This window comes from Tamandua tetradactyla, chromosome 6, assembly GCF_023851605.1.
Source record: "Tamandua tetradactyla isolate mTamTet1 chromosome 6, mTamTet1.pri, whole genome shotgun sequence".
Lineage (NCBI taxonomy): Eukaryota > Metazoa > Chordata > Mammalia > Pilosa > Myrmecophagidae > Tamandua > Tamandua tetradactyla.
The window spans coordinates 164727091-164744543 of NC_135332.1; the positions used below are offsets into that span (position 1 = coordinate 164727091).

The window sequence follows — 17453 nt, forward strand, 5'->3', positions numbered from 1 at the left end:
AACTTTTCAGGATAAGGATTTTAAACTTCAACCAGAAGAAAATGCAACGCCATTATATTTTCAGCAAGGAGAGAGGCCATTCTTTACATTATCACTGATTTAGACATGTGGGCAGCTTCACAGTTTCTCTCAAAGTTGAGTTATATGCAGTAGCAGTCACTTAGACCCAATCCATTGAAGAACAAAACACTTGGCATTCAGTGAAATTGTGAGTGCACCTTACCCATTGGGTTAGCAAATGACTGGCTGGAAGACTCACTTCACTCCCCCAGCAAGGCCTGCCCTTAGCTCAAGGTGAAGAATAGGGCCGTATCTTTTTTCATGAGTGAGGAACCTTAAGTCCCTTCCACTTTTTTTTTTTATTTAACGCCAAACTTTCATTTGCTTAAAATCTCAGTTTAGTCTCTATTCATCAAACGGAATTGCACAGTTTGTAAAACATGTCCAGGTGCATGTATCTGAAGAGGGTTTTCTGTAAAAGTGAGATTTACGTAGGTTTCTTGTTCATGTGGAAGGAGTGTCTAGAAGTATTTATATGTTTTGGCAAAAACCTTAGGCTAGGATCCTGTGTGGTTACACACCTAGATTCCTCTGTGATTCCTGAAGTTCTGAAAATCGCAATTCTAAAGATTCAGTTCAGTGAGTTTATTTGATTTATCTATGAATACAGTTCAGTCCTGGCAAAAAAAAAAGCAAATCAAGCATATTAGATTAGTGTTTAGATCATTTGATTGTGGAATTCTTTCTTTTAAAGTGAGTATACTCACTCAAAATTTTTATAAATACTTTAATGTCCATCCAAGCATATTTCCCCCCTATAGGATTAAAAGTTATAGCACTGTAATAAAGTGATAAGATATCTGTGCTTAGATTTTCTTTTCCTTTTTCCCTCAAAAGAAGCCAAGGTGGAAGTAAAAGGTTCAGGTCATGTCTGATTCCTACTTTGAAAACTTTTTGGATTTTTTTTTTTATTGATTTCCAGGGGATAGTCATTCGTTATAGGACCAATTTAAAAGATTGTTTGAATCCTGTGACAGTTGTTTTAGAAAAAAATATTTAAGGGCAATACTATTGCGGGGGTGTCATTCACGCAGAATCAAACATTGATGGTGGCCCCTAGAATTGAGTAACATGGCAGCCCTGCTTGAGGAAAGGACCATGTATCTTTTTCTAGTCAACCAAATCTCAATTGGGCATATATTGTGTGCCAGGAGAGTGTTGTCCATGACTGTCTCTAGAGGGGAAGGAAACAGAAGAGGAGAGACTTTCCATAGTGAAAGGAGATAATTTGTAAACTGTGTGCCTAGAGCAGATGGAAGAATGAGGTGGGACTAAAAGCACAGGTGTCCCCTTGGGTCAGGAAAATGGAATGGTCTTCTTCAGGGACAGAAGAGAAAGAAGAAAGGATAGGTGAAGACAGAAGTATTGATATGAAGAGGAAAGAAAACAGAGGAGCTCTCTTTAGGTGGCCCTCTCCTGTTTGGTCAAATTGAGCTTTATTCTTAAGGAGAATAAAGGTCTGAAACAATTGGTCAGTTACATGGCAGGGTTATGAAGGAAGGAAGTTGAGGATCAGCTCTGGCAGTGTAGGGACAGATGTAGTACATGAAGTGTTCCAGACAGTGGGGTTTGCTGAAAAGATACTAAGGACACATCACACAATTACCAGATAATAATCATGACAACAGTAAAAACAGTGGCATAGAACAGAAAATGAGAACAAAAACACTAGATGATGAGACTTACTGCCGAAATGACCCAAAGCCACTTTTAGAAAACTACCCAGTTTGGCCTGACTGTGCAGGGAATCAGGAAGGCAGAGTCATTTTTTCCCTCTTTACTTTGGGCACTTATGTCACTTAATGTTACTGTGCCCTCATTTCCCCTCATCCTGAGTGAGTAAAGCCTACTCTGGACCAGGAAAGAAGAAGCTGGAATGAATATTTATGACATCCAGTCAGTGCTTCGAGCTACTTGGAGAAAGTCTTAATGAGTAATGGGTGAGGTGTGCTGAAGGGGGACTGTCCCTCATTGCTCCCCCTTTTTCTCTTCTCTTACTGACAGCCAAGAACTAACAGCTCCAAACCAACACCAGCACCTTGCCTATTGGCCTACAGAAAGGCTAGCACCTTTCCTGGAGCTGGTGCCAATGGTTACCACCTAATTTAGGAAAGAGGGAGTTATCAAATAATAAGAAGAAAATGAAACATCTCCTCTTTAAATAGAGAGCATGTTTTCTAATGTTTCTAGCTTGTTCTGGCTTTCCCAAGGGGAATCTGACTTTTGGAGGCAGCTCGGACTTAACTCTGGGCCTGAGGCCATAAGCAAGTCCAGTGCAAGCTGGACTTCTTCGATGAAAGAGCTTTGGGCTCTGGCTGGGAAGCCAACAGAACACAGTGCAGGACCACATGTAAAAAGCAACAGTGCAAGTTCAGATTGGACGGCTAAATGCATGTGGGCATCCAGTTTTCACAGGGAGCCATCCCAACTGAAAATATTCTGGTCCGGTCTTTTCTCATCTTTCTTTTCAACTGTAAATTTTGCTACCTCCCCATGCCTTTCTTTCTCTTCTTTCCTCTTGCGCATGTGATCCCAGATTCTGTCCTGTGGTCTTTAAGCTCCTCTGATGTGTGCAGGGTTTCTAAGGTCTCACCCTGAATATACTTTAGAGAAACTAGAAAGAGCAGACATAGATGAGTGCTGAATGTAAGAAGTGAGAGAAAGAACTGAAAAAGCCTCCCTTTCCTCATCTGCAAAGTAGAAAAAACAATATTTGACTCCATAGAGTTGTTAAGGGGATTAGTGCATATAAGCCTCTTCTATATAAAATTCCATTTTAGCTAATATTTTTATTATTCACTATTTTCACTGTAAACCTAATGAGCATTATTCACTATTTTCAATGTAAACCTAATGAGCAAGAACCCTATAATATTTTATAATGCCTGTACTTTTAAAGTTTAAAATACACACCAAAAAAAAAGCCTCAAGAAAAAGAAAGTGTATCCTTTTTAAAAAAATTAATAGTTTTAGATTTCGTCTTGCAAGGACACTTGAAGCAGGTTTCCTTATTGTGTGGGTGTGGCATATACATAGGCCATATTTGTGATGAACTTCCTATTTCATCAAAAGTGAGTTGCTCAACAGTTTCAGGCACTTCCCTCTAGCCTCTCTAATATACCTTAGACTAAAAAGGGGATTGCTATATAATGTGTAAGAAAAACCTCCAGGATAACCTCTCTACTCTGAAATCTATAGAGCTGTGTTCCAGTAGCCATATTTCTTGAAGATGATTGTATAATGATATACCTTTTGCAATGTGACTGTGTGATTGTGAAAACCTCGTGTCTGATGCTCCTTTTATCTGTAGTATGGACAGATCAGTGAAAAATATAGATAATAAATAAATAATAGGTGGAACATATGTTAAAATAAATTGGGTAGAGGGGAATGCTAGTGGTCAATGAAAGGGAAGGGTAAGGGGTATGGTATATATAGGTTTCTTCCTTTTTCTTTTTATTTCTTTTTCTGGATTGATGCAAATGTTCTAAGAAATGATCACGGTGATGAATATAGAACTATGTGATGATATTGTGAGTCATTGATTGCACACCAAGTATGGAATGTTCATTTGTTAAGAATGTTCATGTTTGTATGTTGTTTTGTTTTATCAATAAAAATTTTTTGAAAAAAATGAGTTGTACTTAAAATGTACTCTAGAAATTATAACTTGAGTCAACTATCTGGACTTAATTCCTGTCATAAATGATGAGCAGTGATAAGAGATTCATTTAAAGGATATTTTATTAAATGCTAAGTTTCATAATTATCCCCTTGAGATCTTCATCCTTCAGAAGAGGAAATGTAAAATATCATCACAACGCTAATGGAATGATCAGATTTTCTTCTTTGTGGGTCCAGGAAAAATATTCCCATAGCCATGGAGATGATAATATAAATAATGAGACCTGTCCAATTATTTTAATAAAATAGCAGCGTCAGTTACTGAATATGTGGAAATGCTTTACCAATGTTATGTTCTCTAATCCTCAGAATATCCCACCAGTGCTGGGCACTGTTATCCCCATTTTATGGACAAAAAACTTGAGCTCAGAAAGTTGAAGTTAACTCAAACGCTGCAGAGCTAGTAAGTGGTGGAGTCAGGATTTTAACCCACCTTTCTCTGGCTCTGACACCGCACTCTTCCCACAAAATTATGTTCATAGAGGTCACTGTGGGATTTTGGTAATGTGAGAAAGTCTTCCACTAGAGAAGATGTTGAGTAAATAGATTCCATTACTGAAGATGTTTCATCCCATATTCTGGGGCAGTAGGAACACAGTATGTGTTACTTTTGTGGTAAAATAGATATTACTATGTTATGCGTAAGAATAAGGATCCTTATTCACTTTACACCTTTGCTTGGCTAGTACCACATCTGGATGTACCTGGGAAGAGAACAGTTACTGGTGAATTTAGCTTTGTGACATCATTGGCTTTTAAGATACTCCTATTGAGGTCCAGGAATGGTACAAACAGTAACATTTACTCTGCACTCTCCTTCTAATTCTGTCCTTCAGGACCAGGTCAGACATCTTTCTGTTCATAAGCCAGTAGTTCCACACCTAAGAGAGCAGGTTGTTGCTTTCTATTTTGTTTTATTTTTAATATGCAGATCCCTGGGCTCAACCTTAGAGACTCAGATACAAAAGGCCTTAGACATGATGTACGAATGCATAATCTCTTCGAAACCTTTATTATTCTGATGGTCAGCCAGGTTTTGTCATTATTGAGTAGTGTATTGAATTAAGGCTATTTCATGTGAAAGTAATTTTTTAGGTAGAATATTGCTGATATATTTTTGTTTTGATTCACTGCAGTCAACGCTGCAGATTACTATAAATGCACACATGTGTATTTATATAGAGGGACATTAAATATAATGCTATATCCATATGCATACATCTGTATAAATCTATACGTATTAAAATGTATGCACGTCTTTATATACATGCACCCACAACCACGTGCACACACATACATACATTTTTACGTATATGTGTGTGTGTCCTTGAAAATTCCCAGCGAGACCCAACAATCTTTACCACATGGTATCACACCTACAGATTAATCCTGAATCTCTGACCTGAGCCAGTGTTTGCAGGGTCTGTGGCTTTTTGCCGCTTGGCCTCTTAATCTGGTGGTTAGTCTTAATCCTTTGCTCCAAGTAGCGGCCTTATTTCTTGTGGCTGATTGCCACACTGGTCTGTGGCTCCCAGCAGTCCAGAGCCATGCCACAGGGTTTTTCATTGCACATCGGGGGATTCCTCAAGCATTTATTCAGCCCTCACTGTTTGAGTTTGGCTTGTTTCAACGAACTCACCAGATGCCAGCTGCTTACAGATCCCACTATACCTGAGGGTGTAACCTTAGTCGAGGGGCCTTAGCTATTTTCTAGAATCTTATGGTTGAGAGCCATGGCACATCACTGTAGGCTGCAAAGAAGGCACAGGTGATGAAAATTATAATTGAGTCCCTGGTAGTGGGTGCCATTTATGATGGCTGCAAAAATGTAACTATTCTAGCTTCTGGCTTTAATTTCAGTTGCAGCACTATTTGTGAGCACCATCAGGCAAAACAGACACTGGAAACTAGAAACTTTTAAGAACCTACAAAAGATGATTGAGAGCTGAAAAACCATTGTTTTTTCACTAAAATATGAAAACTGCAAAATGGAAATTAATAAATGTATAATTAAGTGTCTATAAAACAATACATTTTCCTGATTTCAGCAATGAGTTCAGTATCCATTCAAATATTGGTGATTTTGAAAGCAGATTTTGGGTTAGAATTTCTTTTGTTGGTAAGTTGAAGCTAATCGTAACTTAGCTCATAGCCAAATGTCTTAAAAAACAAATTATAAAAGTCCTTTCAAGTTTTTTATAGCAAAAATTATTTTTAATGTGGGCTATAAAATACCACATTAAATATAAATACATATGCATGTTAATATTTTGATGGAAATGTCTGGAGCTACTCATGTTATAAAGCATCCCTGTTTGCGAGTGGTTGATTTCATGCACTTTAAAACAATATTTGTAGGCTTAAATGAATTCCTGTATTATGTTTATTGTTTAACCCTCTTTTCTCCATTATTTGATCTTCATTGGGCCTCGCACATAGTAGCCCTGCAAATACTTTTGAATGAAGTGACAAATTCAAAAGTGAATTTACAAGCATGGTTCAAAATTTTCAGAAATAAAATGATTGTCCTAAAAGAAACATATGAACATCTTTTATTTTCTTGGGGTTAAGAAGAAATTATGGAAAAATGACTTTGATTGTGTTTCTAAAATGTTAAGCTGTGCATCTTTTTTACTTATAATAATTTATAACAAGTAAATAACTTGGGATGGTAAAAAAGTGAACTCATGGTAGCCTTAAGGAAACTTTTTGTCTTGAGCTGTTATATCTAAAAATGCTCCGTTGTTTATGACGGTACATGAAAGAAAGTGCTGGAGTAAAATGCGCTGTGGAGGATGTTACTGGTGGCCAGCTCAGATCCCCTTTACCCGGCAGGTGCAGCCACGCCCGCAGCTGCTGTGGATGTTGACTGCTAACAACTCTCAATTGTCACCTTCTCTAGAAAATTACTCTTGGAACTGCCACTTTGGACTTTGGTTAATAACTGCATTAAGGTGTCTAAACTTTTACCATGGGTCATCTCTGAGGTACAGTTCATACTCCAGAGTTCTCAGTGGGATCAGGCTGAGACCAGACTCCAGCTAAACCCAATTCTTCCACTTCCCCCTGCTTTATTCCTACTTCCTCATTACCTCGCAGACTTTTCCCTTGAATATTCCCTCAGTGAAACAATTGCACAAGAATCCTGGTCTACTTCTAGGAAATCATTCCTGAAGCTTCCGGGAATGCCCTTTAGGTCAGACAGGAGTGAGCAAGCCTCCTACCCAGCCTCTTCTTCTGACCTGAGCATCCTAAGGCACTAGCCTCTCCCCTGGACTAAGAGCATATGTAAGAACAATTAAAGGTCTTCCCTTCCAGATGAAACCCATGTGGTGTCTACAAATCAGGTGAATCCAGGACAGTTCGCCAGGTTATCCTAGAAGTACCACGAGAGCTGGGGCCACTGAGAGGTGGTTGGTTTTTTAATCTCCTTTCCACATAATTGGGAGAGGAGAACAGCTATATTTATGTGCTGCTGCTCTTTCTTGGAACAATATAACTTTCACAGTTTTCTTTTGAGGAAATATGCCATGGCTTGCTTCTCTCTGTGAATAAGTTTACCCTGTTGTTTTTGAATTTTATTTTCTCACTGGGCATAGCAGGTAGAAGAACCAGGGAGGACTTCTGCAGCCAGGCTGCAGTTTTGATGTCTGGGCAGGTGTGTTGGTGTGCGTCCCATGTGGGTTTACACATGGGAGAGCTTTGCTTCCCACTCAGTGCTGAGAGAGTTTTAAGGAAGCAAAACATGGCCCTTTTAAAATGTCTTCTTAAATGATTTACTACATGCCCAGAACCCATTTTTTTCTTATGAGAACTTCATCCAGAAAATTTAAGTAGACTAACAAATGTGTTATTATTTTTTAAATGAGAAAGTCTCCTAACCTCTCTTGGCCCCGAGTTTTTTTTACTTATGATTTGAGGGAGTTGGCCGGCTGGAGATCCAAGGCTCCCGTTCATTTCTCACATATTCTGGTCTTGTATGCCCTTCTCCCTAGACGGGCTGTATCTCACGTCCACGGAAAAGAATTTTTTTCAATCTATGTCATTATTAATTTTTGTTGTTTAATTAGCAGCTTCAAGAAGGATGTGTGTGGGTATGTGTGTGTGTGTGTGTGTGTGTGAGAGAGAGAGAGAGAGAGAGAGAGAGAGAGAGTTAATCTGGGCCGAGCCCTATCACTGCAGCTTTCTCAGACTTGATAATATGTTTGATTAGATAACTAAAGGGAGAGAATGTAGATGCGATAAAAGAAACCATGAACTTTGTATACTAGGATAGGTTAATCGCCCTAACAAACAACCCTGGAATCTCCATTATTTAGCACAATAAGAGTTTATGGCTTGTTCACAAGCCTGTGCTGTCAGTAAGGAGAGGGGGAGGGATGGGCAACCTGGTCTCTGCTCCACATGGTTGCCTAGAAACCTCAGGTCCTTTGCCACAGAGGGGAAAATGGAGTGGAAAATCACCCATGGGAAAGTTTTATGAGCCGTGACTGGAAGAGGCTACTTTCCATTGGCTGGAACCCAGGCATGTGGCTCTAGGGTAATTGCAAGTCTCTGGGAAGCATAGCCTAGCAGTATGCATGGGGGGAAGACAGACTGGACTCCTGGTGAGCCCAGCATCCTCTGCTCATCCCCTCTGATCACTTGCAAGCAGTCTGACCTTGAAGTCTGCATGAAAGGCTCTTGCTCACCGAGTGCTTCCTTACACTCTTCCCACACCCTCTGCATCCTCCCTCCCAACTCACAAGCCATTCATTCCCTTTTGTCCTGCTTTTCTTAGCTTTCTCTTGCATTTGATGCTTTGAGATGAGCCAGAATAATGCAAACACGGATGGAAAACCCTGAAAAGATAGGTTTTTATGAGCCAAGCAGGAAGAAATGACAGCTTACCAGAAAAGGGGCATGAGGGTTAGAAGGAAGCTGCGGCAGGCAGCGAAGAAGCTGGGAGAGGTTGGCTTGGGTTGGCTTGAGATGGGAATGGACAGATTCAATAGGAGACACATCCCAACGTGAAAAGTCCACCCCTCCGTGTATTGGAGATGGCATTTTGAATGAAATTTTATGAAGCTATTATACAATTTAGATTGAAGATCCTCTGTCAGGTTTTGAACAGCATTCAGAGGAGCAGCATCCACACATGAGAACTATAACCATTTAGCAGACAGTCATTCCAGCTGTTGTACTTCTTTATCCACTCACCTAAAAATAACACACACATATTCAGTAATTTAAAAAGATATACAGTAATTTAAAAAGATACACTCTTCCAGCACAGAAAACATGAACTCATTTGCAAGCTCATAATGACACACATTCAACAGACATGCCCAGCAGTGAAGACTGAGTCATTGCAGCAGAAAGTTCCTCGTCTCCTTCACCAGGCTGCTCCTGAAGAAGTGCAGAGTTTCAGATTTAGCAGAACTTCTTTGTAGTACAGATCCCTGGAGTAGGGGTTCTCTGCTGGAGATTCTCCTTGGTATGAAAGATGCTAATTCATCTTTCTGTCTGGTCACTAATGACCCAGAACTGGTCCCCTCCTCATTTGTTATGCTTAGTTAATAACACTCTCTGGAAATGAGCTCTTGTGTAAATTTGTAAGTGGCATTTCTTACACCTCAAATTCTTTCAGTGGACAATTTCATGGAGCCAAGGGACACAGAAGTCTTGCCAAGAACAATTCCCTGAAGAGCTTGAAAGCATTGATTCTTTGGGAGTACAGAGCAAGCAGCAGGACTTGCCTTTATTGACCCCAGATATTAAAGAGGATTAGGTGAACCTATTTGCAAGCCATACAAGGCATCTGTGTGACTGATGTACTGTGTTTCTTTTCCCCAGGGCTTTCCTGGGAAGGATGGGTCCTCAGGCCCTCCAGGACCACCGGGGCCAATTGTAAGTATTTTCAGTAACTCCTGGAATGTGCTCTGCTTAAAAGCTTTTAATTTCTCCCGGGAGGGTTTCTTTTGACAGCCCTTCACCTTGGCAGTCACCTTGGTGAAACAGCTTATCCCTTGGTACACATCTCTCCCACATTCTTTAGAAATAATGTATCCCTGTGGCTTGATTTTTCTACCTCTGAGCCACTTGCAGTAACATCACCTCTACTAATACAGTTGTTTATCAGACATTTGAAACTTGGATTCAGAAGAACCACACCTGACCAATCGTGTGGAAGCTTTAAAAAAAAATGTTTTCCCTGCTCTTTTGGAAGGTGGGAACAAGAATGAGCAATGAATGAAGTCTTGGTGCTGAGGGGAGGGAAGCTATCCCTGTGTGTATTTATTACTCCTGCCTCACTGTCAGCTGCCTTTGATGACAATGTGGGGAATCTTCACATTTGCCCCATTTCCTATCTCTCTATTAGGGCATTCCTGGAGCCCCTGGAGTCCCGGGAATCACAGGAAGCATGGGGCCTCAAGGCGCCCTGGGACCACCTGTGAGTATGCGGCAGCAGCCGGTCAGGACATGCCATCACATTTATTTCTGTTTTTACATTTGCCAGCATTCCTGTCAGTCCAAAACAGTTATTCAGCATTGGACTCTGGGAATCCATAAAGGAAATCAGAGCAGCTCCTAAGAGCAAGATTAAACCAGACTGTGAATTTGTTGTGGCTAAAGAATAATGTTGCCAACAGGGAATAATCACTTATGCTTCTGCTTATGTACGTTTCCTTTGTTTGTTATTCTGTATTTGGCTAAGTAAACCCTTCTTACAGGGAATGGATACTATATCTATGTACTAACCAAGTCGGGTTCTCAAGTGTAAACAATCCCAGGCCTGAGAAATTCAAGTTTTAATGAAAGTGGGAACAGATTTTACTTTTCTAAGTTCTACTAGAAAGGCAGACCCTCCCATTATACACACACACACACACACAACACGTTAGCAGATATCGGTGTAAATGAAAGCACGATGAATGGAATTAATCACTTCCCACTTTAGTGCATCTAATCTCTTCGGTTGGTGTTTATATGTGATAGGTGGGAGGGAATTAGGGGTAGGCTGGGGGAAACAAATGAGCTCATCTGGGCCTATTTCCTAATCTTTAAAATGAAGTAATTACATTAAATGGCCTCCAAAGTCACATTTGGCATCTTCTGTGATTTGTGAGTTGCTCCTTCTGTGTGTAGCTATTAGTCACCATTCTGATATTATAAGCAATATACTAGGCCACATAGATTCATAAATTCATGAATTCATGTGATGATGGGGTGGGAGAGGTGAATGAATTATATTCTTTTGGTTTCTGTTAACAAATTGCCACAGTCTTTGCAGCTTAAAACTGCACAGATTTATTGTCTTACGGTCCTTTAGGTCAGAAGCCTGACCCAAGTCTTGCTGGATTAAAATCAAGATGTTGGTATTTCTTTTCTGGAGGGTCTTGGAGAGAATCCGTTTCCTAGCCTTTTCCAGCTTCTAAGAAGCTGCTGCATTCCTTGGTTATGGTCCTCTTCTCGGTTTTCAAGGTCAATAATGTTGGCTCTCTCCGACCTTTTCTCCATTGTCACAGTGCTTTCTGACACAGCTGGGAATGTTCTCTGGGGGGACCCATGTGATTAGATTTGTGTCGTCAGGATAATCCTACACTATATCACATTTGCAAAGTCCCTCTTGCCAGGTAAGGTAACATATTCATAGATTCCAAGGACCAGCGCGTGAACATTTTGGGGAGCTCTGTTCCTGCCTTCCTCTGTGACCAGGACATAACGGAGCCTATTGGCTCTCATTCGGAGAGACACCTGTCTTCTCTCGCTACCCAAATAATCTTATCTTTATTCCTGAAATCATTTCAATAAAATTTTTCATGCTCAGCATTCTTTTCCTAGGCTGTGATTCACACAGGGCAGATATGCAGTTACACAAACCTGCCTAAGGTATTAACACAAATATTTTAGTGAACACTTCCTAATTTACACATCCAAAAGGTTGTGTATGCTAAATCCAGCTACACTGTCATTGTCCAAAACACCTTTAAATCCTCTCTTTTCAGGTCAAACTACTGAAAATTTAATTGCTTTACTTTCATACAGCTTATTGTTGAGCCAAAATGATGATGCTCACATGTGTGAGCACATGCATACTCATGCACATATGCACACACAATACACACTCACACATATACACCATCCACACAAATATGTGCATCTACTCACATGCATGCGTGTGCGTGCACAGTCACACAATTTCACTGTCTTCATTGTAAACTCTGTCCATTCAATTCCAAGCAATTCCTCACTAGCAGAGAGACAGGGAAACACATTCTCTCGGCAATTAGGTTTCAGGCTGTTTCCCAAAATGTGCTCATGGGAACGAGAGTTCCAGAATATACTCAGAGAGTAGGAGGGTGGGGTTTCTAGTCAAAGAAGTGGCAGAGACAGTACATGCTAAATGCGTTTCCCAGAAAGTCATGGGAGATGTTAGGACATTAAACACTTTGAGACATCCTAAGGTAAAACTAAACAAAATGAAAAACTCATTTAATTTGGTTAGACAATAAAGGCATTTGTGCGTGAGGTGATCTTTTTGTTCTTTGCACTCTTGCTAATGCCTCCTCGAACTAGTTTCCCTTCACCTCCGCTTGGAAAGAACAAGCCATGGGTGGATCCTCATCCAAGAGCAGTGGAATGGGAAAGACTTAAGGAAAGGGCAGGTTCTGGGGGCCTTGGGAGAGGAAGATGAATGTGGGAGCAGTTGAGTGAGTGCATCAAGTAAGTAGAACCCTCCCACTCCCCTTTGATCAAACTGGTCTTTTGCAGTTCTGGATTAGACTCTAAATATAGGGTATTCAGAAACCAATCCATTTATTGCCAGAAATAAAACATATTTTAAACATAATATTTTTGATCATTAGAGAGCAGCTTAAAAGGGCCCTTGGGGGTGGCATAAGAAATAAGTTCAGCACGCAGAGGCCGCCGAACCATGGGCTCTTTTATCAGAGGCAGAAGCCATGTGGTCCATAGGCAGTGGGGGCAATGCCACAGCAGCTTTGGGTGTTCCTCCTCTCAAGCCTGTCGAGCCAAGATTTCTCCTGTACTTTGGGCCATGAGCTGCCAGGTGCCTGCTGGCGGCCAGACGGGTGTGATCGGTAAAGCAGGCTCATTGTCATGGCATTAGGGCCTTGATTTATTTCCCATGGATGCCTGTCTAGGAAGGCAGGAGGGAAAGAAACCAAGAAAGACAGACTGCCCCGCTGAAAATAGCAACATATTTCCTATAGCAGGTGCCAGAAACCCTTGCATTCATGCGCTCTGCCTTCAGCCCCTGACTTTCCAGGGCGAATGTCCATTGCTGCTGCTATGGTCATGGTTTCTACTGAGTTTGAAGGCTTGGCTTAAATATGGTGCCTCCCCTCATTTGGGCAGATAGTGGTGAAGCACAGGAAGGAAGGGGCTGCTTACTGCTGGGGAAAATGTGCTCGGCTTGAAATCAATATAGATAGGTCCAGGGTGCTGTCATGTAAAGAGCCCTGCATTGGAGATCAGGACACCTGGGTCGTAGGTCTGGTCCTGACAAGGCCCTGGCTTTGCTTATGCAATTCATTTAATCTTTCTGGACACCAGCTTCCTATTTAAAAATATTTACTGAGCAGCTGCAGCGTGTACCAGGTTACACAGGGGATGTGGTGAGGTGTACAAAGATGATCAAGATGTTTTCCCACATTCTAGAGAAATCCGCAGGAATGATGCTTTTATATAAGTAGGAATAATAAAAGGAAGAAAGTAAAAATGCGTTAAGGCAATGCCAAAGAAGTTGCTATGAAAGTACCAAGGACAAAGATAAAAAAAGAGCTCCCACTGAGCTGGGTGAGAAAAATTCCTAAAGGTGGCAGTGTTTCAGTTCCATCTTGAAAGATGGTTGGAATTCCCACCCATAAAGAGAAGAAGATGGCATTTCAGTGGTACTAAAAAATAGGGCTCTTTCTCTTATTCCATTGCAATGGTCACCATTTTATTTCAGGCCCTCCTTGTGTCTCAAGACCATTACAAGAAGCTCTAATATACCCCCTCCCTTCTGTTCTAGCCCTAGTCTAATCCATTCCCAGCTGCCCAGAAGAACTGTCTAGTACAATCTAGATGTCTCATTCTCTGGCCTGCATCTCCTCATGGCTCATTGTCACTAGAAGATAGGTCCCAAATGTCCTGTGAGGCATACTTGTCCCTTCATGACATGGCCCTTGTTTTCCTCTCCAACCTAATTGTGCACCATACCTTCACTTGGAGATCAGGTTATTTACAGCTCCCTGAATGTACACCATACTGGCTCAGTCTTTTTTTTTTTAACCTTTGAGATGCAGTTCCATCTGTCTGGGCTCCTTTCTCCTCCTGTTCTCACCTGGTGTGCTCCTGGCTAGTCTTTCTTAAGATGGTACACCTTACCCTGCAGGCTGGTTTAGGTGCCTCATTTTGACTGTTGATGTCCATCTCTGTACTAAAATGATAGTTCCTTGGGGGCAGAATTTTTTTCATGCTGATGTTTACATTCCTAGACCCAACTCAGTAACTGACCCATAGAAGATACTTGATAAATATTTGTGGGGAGAAGGAAAGAATGATGATGTTTGCATTCTAATTAGGCTGATGGTCTGAGGAGTATTTGGAAATCATTCTTATAGATTGGGGGCTAGTTCATGGAAGACCTTTTTGCCAGGCTAGGATGTTTGATTTTGTTTAACAGGCATTTTAATATGTGGGATTTGGACCACAAGACCATTCCTCTTCCTTTCAGCACTAAAGTTCTGTGAATCTATGAATGTAACTACTGTATTTTCTTTTCCTTACATTTCAAGTGTTCCTGAAGGTTAAAGGAAAATGTGCCACTTTTTCCTGCGTGCATCTACAGGGACTAAGTGTTTTCCCTCAAAGCATACTTTGGTGGAGTTATGTGCCTTAACTTACTCAGGAATTTTTATTTTGTTTTACTTTTCAGAAATCAAAGAAAAGATGTCAGAGAAGGTGGAATAAAAATTAATGCCTTGCTATTCAGATATTTCACTGAATAGATCGTTCATTAGCCTTGTCCCTTAGCTACTTCATAACAAGCATCACAAGCCTGAGTTTGAGGAATTTCAGGCCCAATTAAACACATCCATCTCTACATACCAGAAGGTGCCAACAGCTAATGCTCTCCAATTAGTGTATCAATCCAGTTTGCGCTGTAATTACTTTCTAAATTTCAAACATTTCAAATGAGCTAGTTTAGCACACAGCAGCAATGGAATTGTTAAAAAAAAAAAAAAAGTATATTTACCCAGAAATTAAAATACTCAAGATAAATGGATTTTTTAAAAGTAACTCAAGTTAAAATCTAACCTCAAATTACTAGAGTTAGGCTTTGAGGATGTATGTTGGTTTGTTTTGCTTTATTTTAATTAGGAAAAATGTTATCTTCACTGGAATAGAAGATACTGGTAGCAAGTTTGCTAAGCAGTGCTCTCTGTCAAAGGGAATGGCAGAGTGTAGGGGAGAAGTCCAGGATTCTGGAACCCGACTGTTTGGGTTCAGGTCCCAGCTTTGCCCTTCAGTGATTGTATGATCGTGAGCAAATTATTTAGCCTCTAGTGCCTCCATACAATGGAAACAATATCTCATAGAGATATTGGATTAAAGGATTAAATGAGTTAATCTTATTGGCCTGTTAGAAGGATTAAATGAATGCTAGAAACTGGAATAAGAGCCTGGGACGTGGTAAAAGTTGTGCAAGTGTTAAGTGCTAATAGTTTCTCAATGTATTAAAAATGTGGAATATTTACTTCTGTTTTCATTTTGCAGCTAATGCTTGTAAAGCTGCTTCCCTGAAGGATTTATAGAGTGGTAACATAAATAGTTCTTTTCTCCACTTGGACAGACCAGTGGCCACTGCTGCTTCATTAGGGACTTGACCATTTACATAGCCTAAGGAATCAGGGAGGAGGACATGACCGGCACTTTTATTTCCAAGAAGCAGGGGGATGAGAGAGTGTTTTGTGAATCTTACTTTTGCAAAAAGTTTCTAACCTGGAAATTGGTTATCTTTTAATTGGAATCAATTATGTTACTAATGCTCTAGAAGCCTACTGCCTGAGGATGTTTTAAATATTTTTCTTCTTTTCTTTTTTTTTTCAATCAAGACAGTTACAATGAAGCACAAATTGACTTGTCATTCAGAGTTGAAGTGGAATTCATTCATTCATTCAGATATACATATGTATTGAGCAAAGGAGCAGGGCATACAGCAATCCACAAGCTAGGTACAGACCCTGCCTTGGAGCCTACATGCTGAGAGATGTCACACATTGTGAGAATCTGCTGTCTGTGTAGGATTTGGGATCCTCCCCTTACAGGATCCCAAATCTTTGCATTTTTCCCCTAAGTATGTTTCATCGGGCTCTGTCCCTTGTTCTCCCTAGTTCTAAATAATGACCAAATCATGAGATTTTAGAAGGTTAACCTTGTATGGGGACCCAGAGATCATTTCATTTAATGGCCTCCTTTGAAAACAAATGGAGAGCTTATGTGGCTTGTAGATCCCATGTCTTATATATTTTTCCCCTAAAATTTTAGTATGAAAATTTTCAGAAACACAAAAAAATGGAAAGAGTTTGAACATGAAATCCACATACCCATCTCCAGGATTCTACCATTGTGTGTGTGTATGTATTAAATATGGTTGTGCTTAGTTGATTGCTGATCTCAACTTGCAATCTTGAAAAAGGATAGCACACTAAAGGGTGGACTTATACTTTTAATTAAAGTTGGTTTCTGTTCATTTTCTTAACAAAAGTAAAGGAAAGTCAAGGTCAGAAAAAAATAGACAACAGTCCTAGATTTATAATAAACCTTTCAATTTAACATTGGGCCTAGTTGAATGTTTGAGTCACTTTTTAATGCAAGAAACTGGCTAGGTGGTTTTGGAAATATAAAGTAATATTGGAATGGTCCTTAGTCTTAGAGATCTTATCATCTACACAGAGAGAAGAGAAATCCATGCATTAACTTGTAGTTAAATATATACAATATTAAATACTTAGTGTCAAGTAACTGAAACTCAAACTAAGTAATGCATTAGAATTTGTTCCTACTGGGATACTTATTTTATGCAATTTATGTTTAATCCATTTCTAAGTTTGATTATTTACATACATGAGTAGACTGGGTCTGTGGGAATGAGAAATTGTAATTTTGAGAAGTAGGAGATAGTGAGGTTGGGGCTAAATTACAAAACACTTTGAATTTCAGGAGTTTCCACTTTGTCACATCTGGGAAATACTGAGTGATCCTGAGCAAAGAAAAAGCTGCCATCAACCAATAGTCTCTGAGTTTTCTAGCTTGTATACAGGTGGTATCTGAACTAGAAGGAAGATCTTTAGTTAGGGAAGTCAGAGAGAAAGATATTGAAAATGTTATGGCATGAGATGGTAAGGGTACCACCTAGGTGATGGAATAGAAGGGATGGATATGAAAGGAGTTGCAATTCAAAAATGCATTTACCTATATGAATAGATTGATGAATAAATGGATATAAAAAGGTATAGTTAGATACAGGTAGAGATAGAGATAGGTAATAAATTAGATGGATAGATAAGTAGGTAGTTAGGTAGGTGGATGGATGGATGGATGGATGGATGGATGGATGGATGGATGGATGGATGGATGGGTGGATGGATGGGTGGATAGATGGATGGATGAATAGATAGATGGATAGATAGATGCATAGATAGATAGACAGACTGAAT

The 17453-nt window shown here is 40.1% G+C and overlaps 1 protein-coding gene across 5 annotated transcripts in view; it reads left to right on the top strand.

Moving 5' to 3' along the window:
- COL14A1 (collagen type XIV alpha 1 chain) overlaps positions 1–17453 on the top strand; it is a 219066-nt gene that overhangs the window by 175687 nt on the left and 25926 nt on the right. For all 5 annotated transcript variants that reach the window (XM_077167556.1, XM_077167558.1, XM_077167557.1 and 2 more), the window contains 2 exons: positions 9580–9633; positions 10106–10177. In XM_077167556.1, the coding sequence (XP_077023671.1) occupies positions 9580–9633; positions 10106–10177 (126 nt within the window). The remainder of the gene's footprint in view (positions 1–9579; positions 9634–10105; positions 10178–17453) is intronic.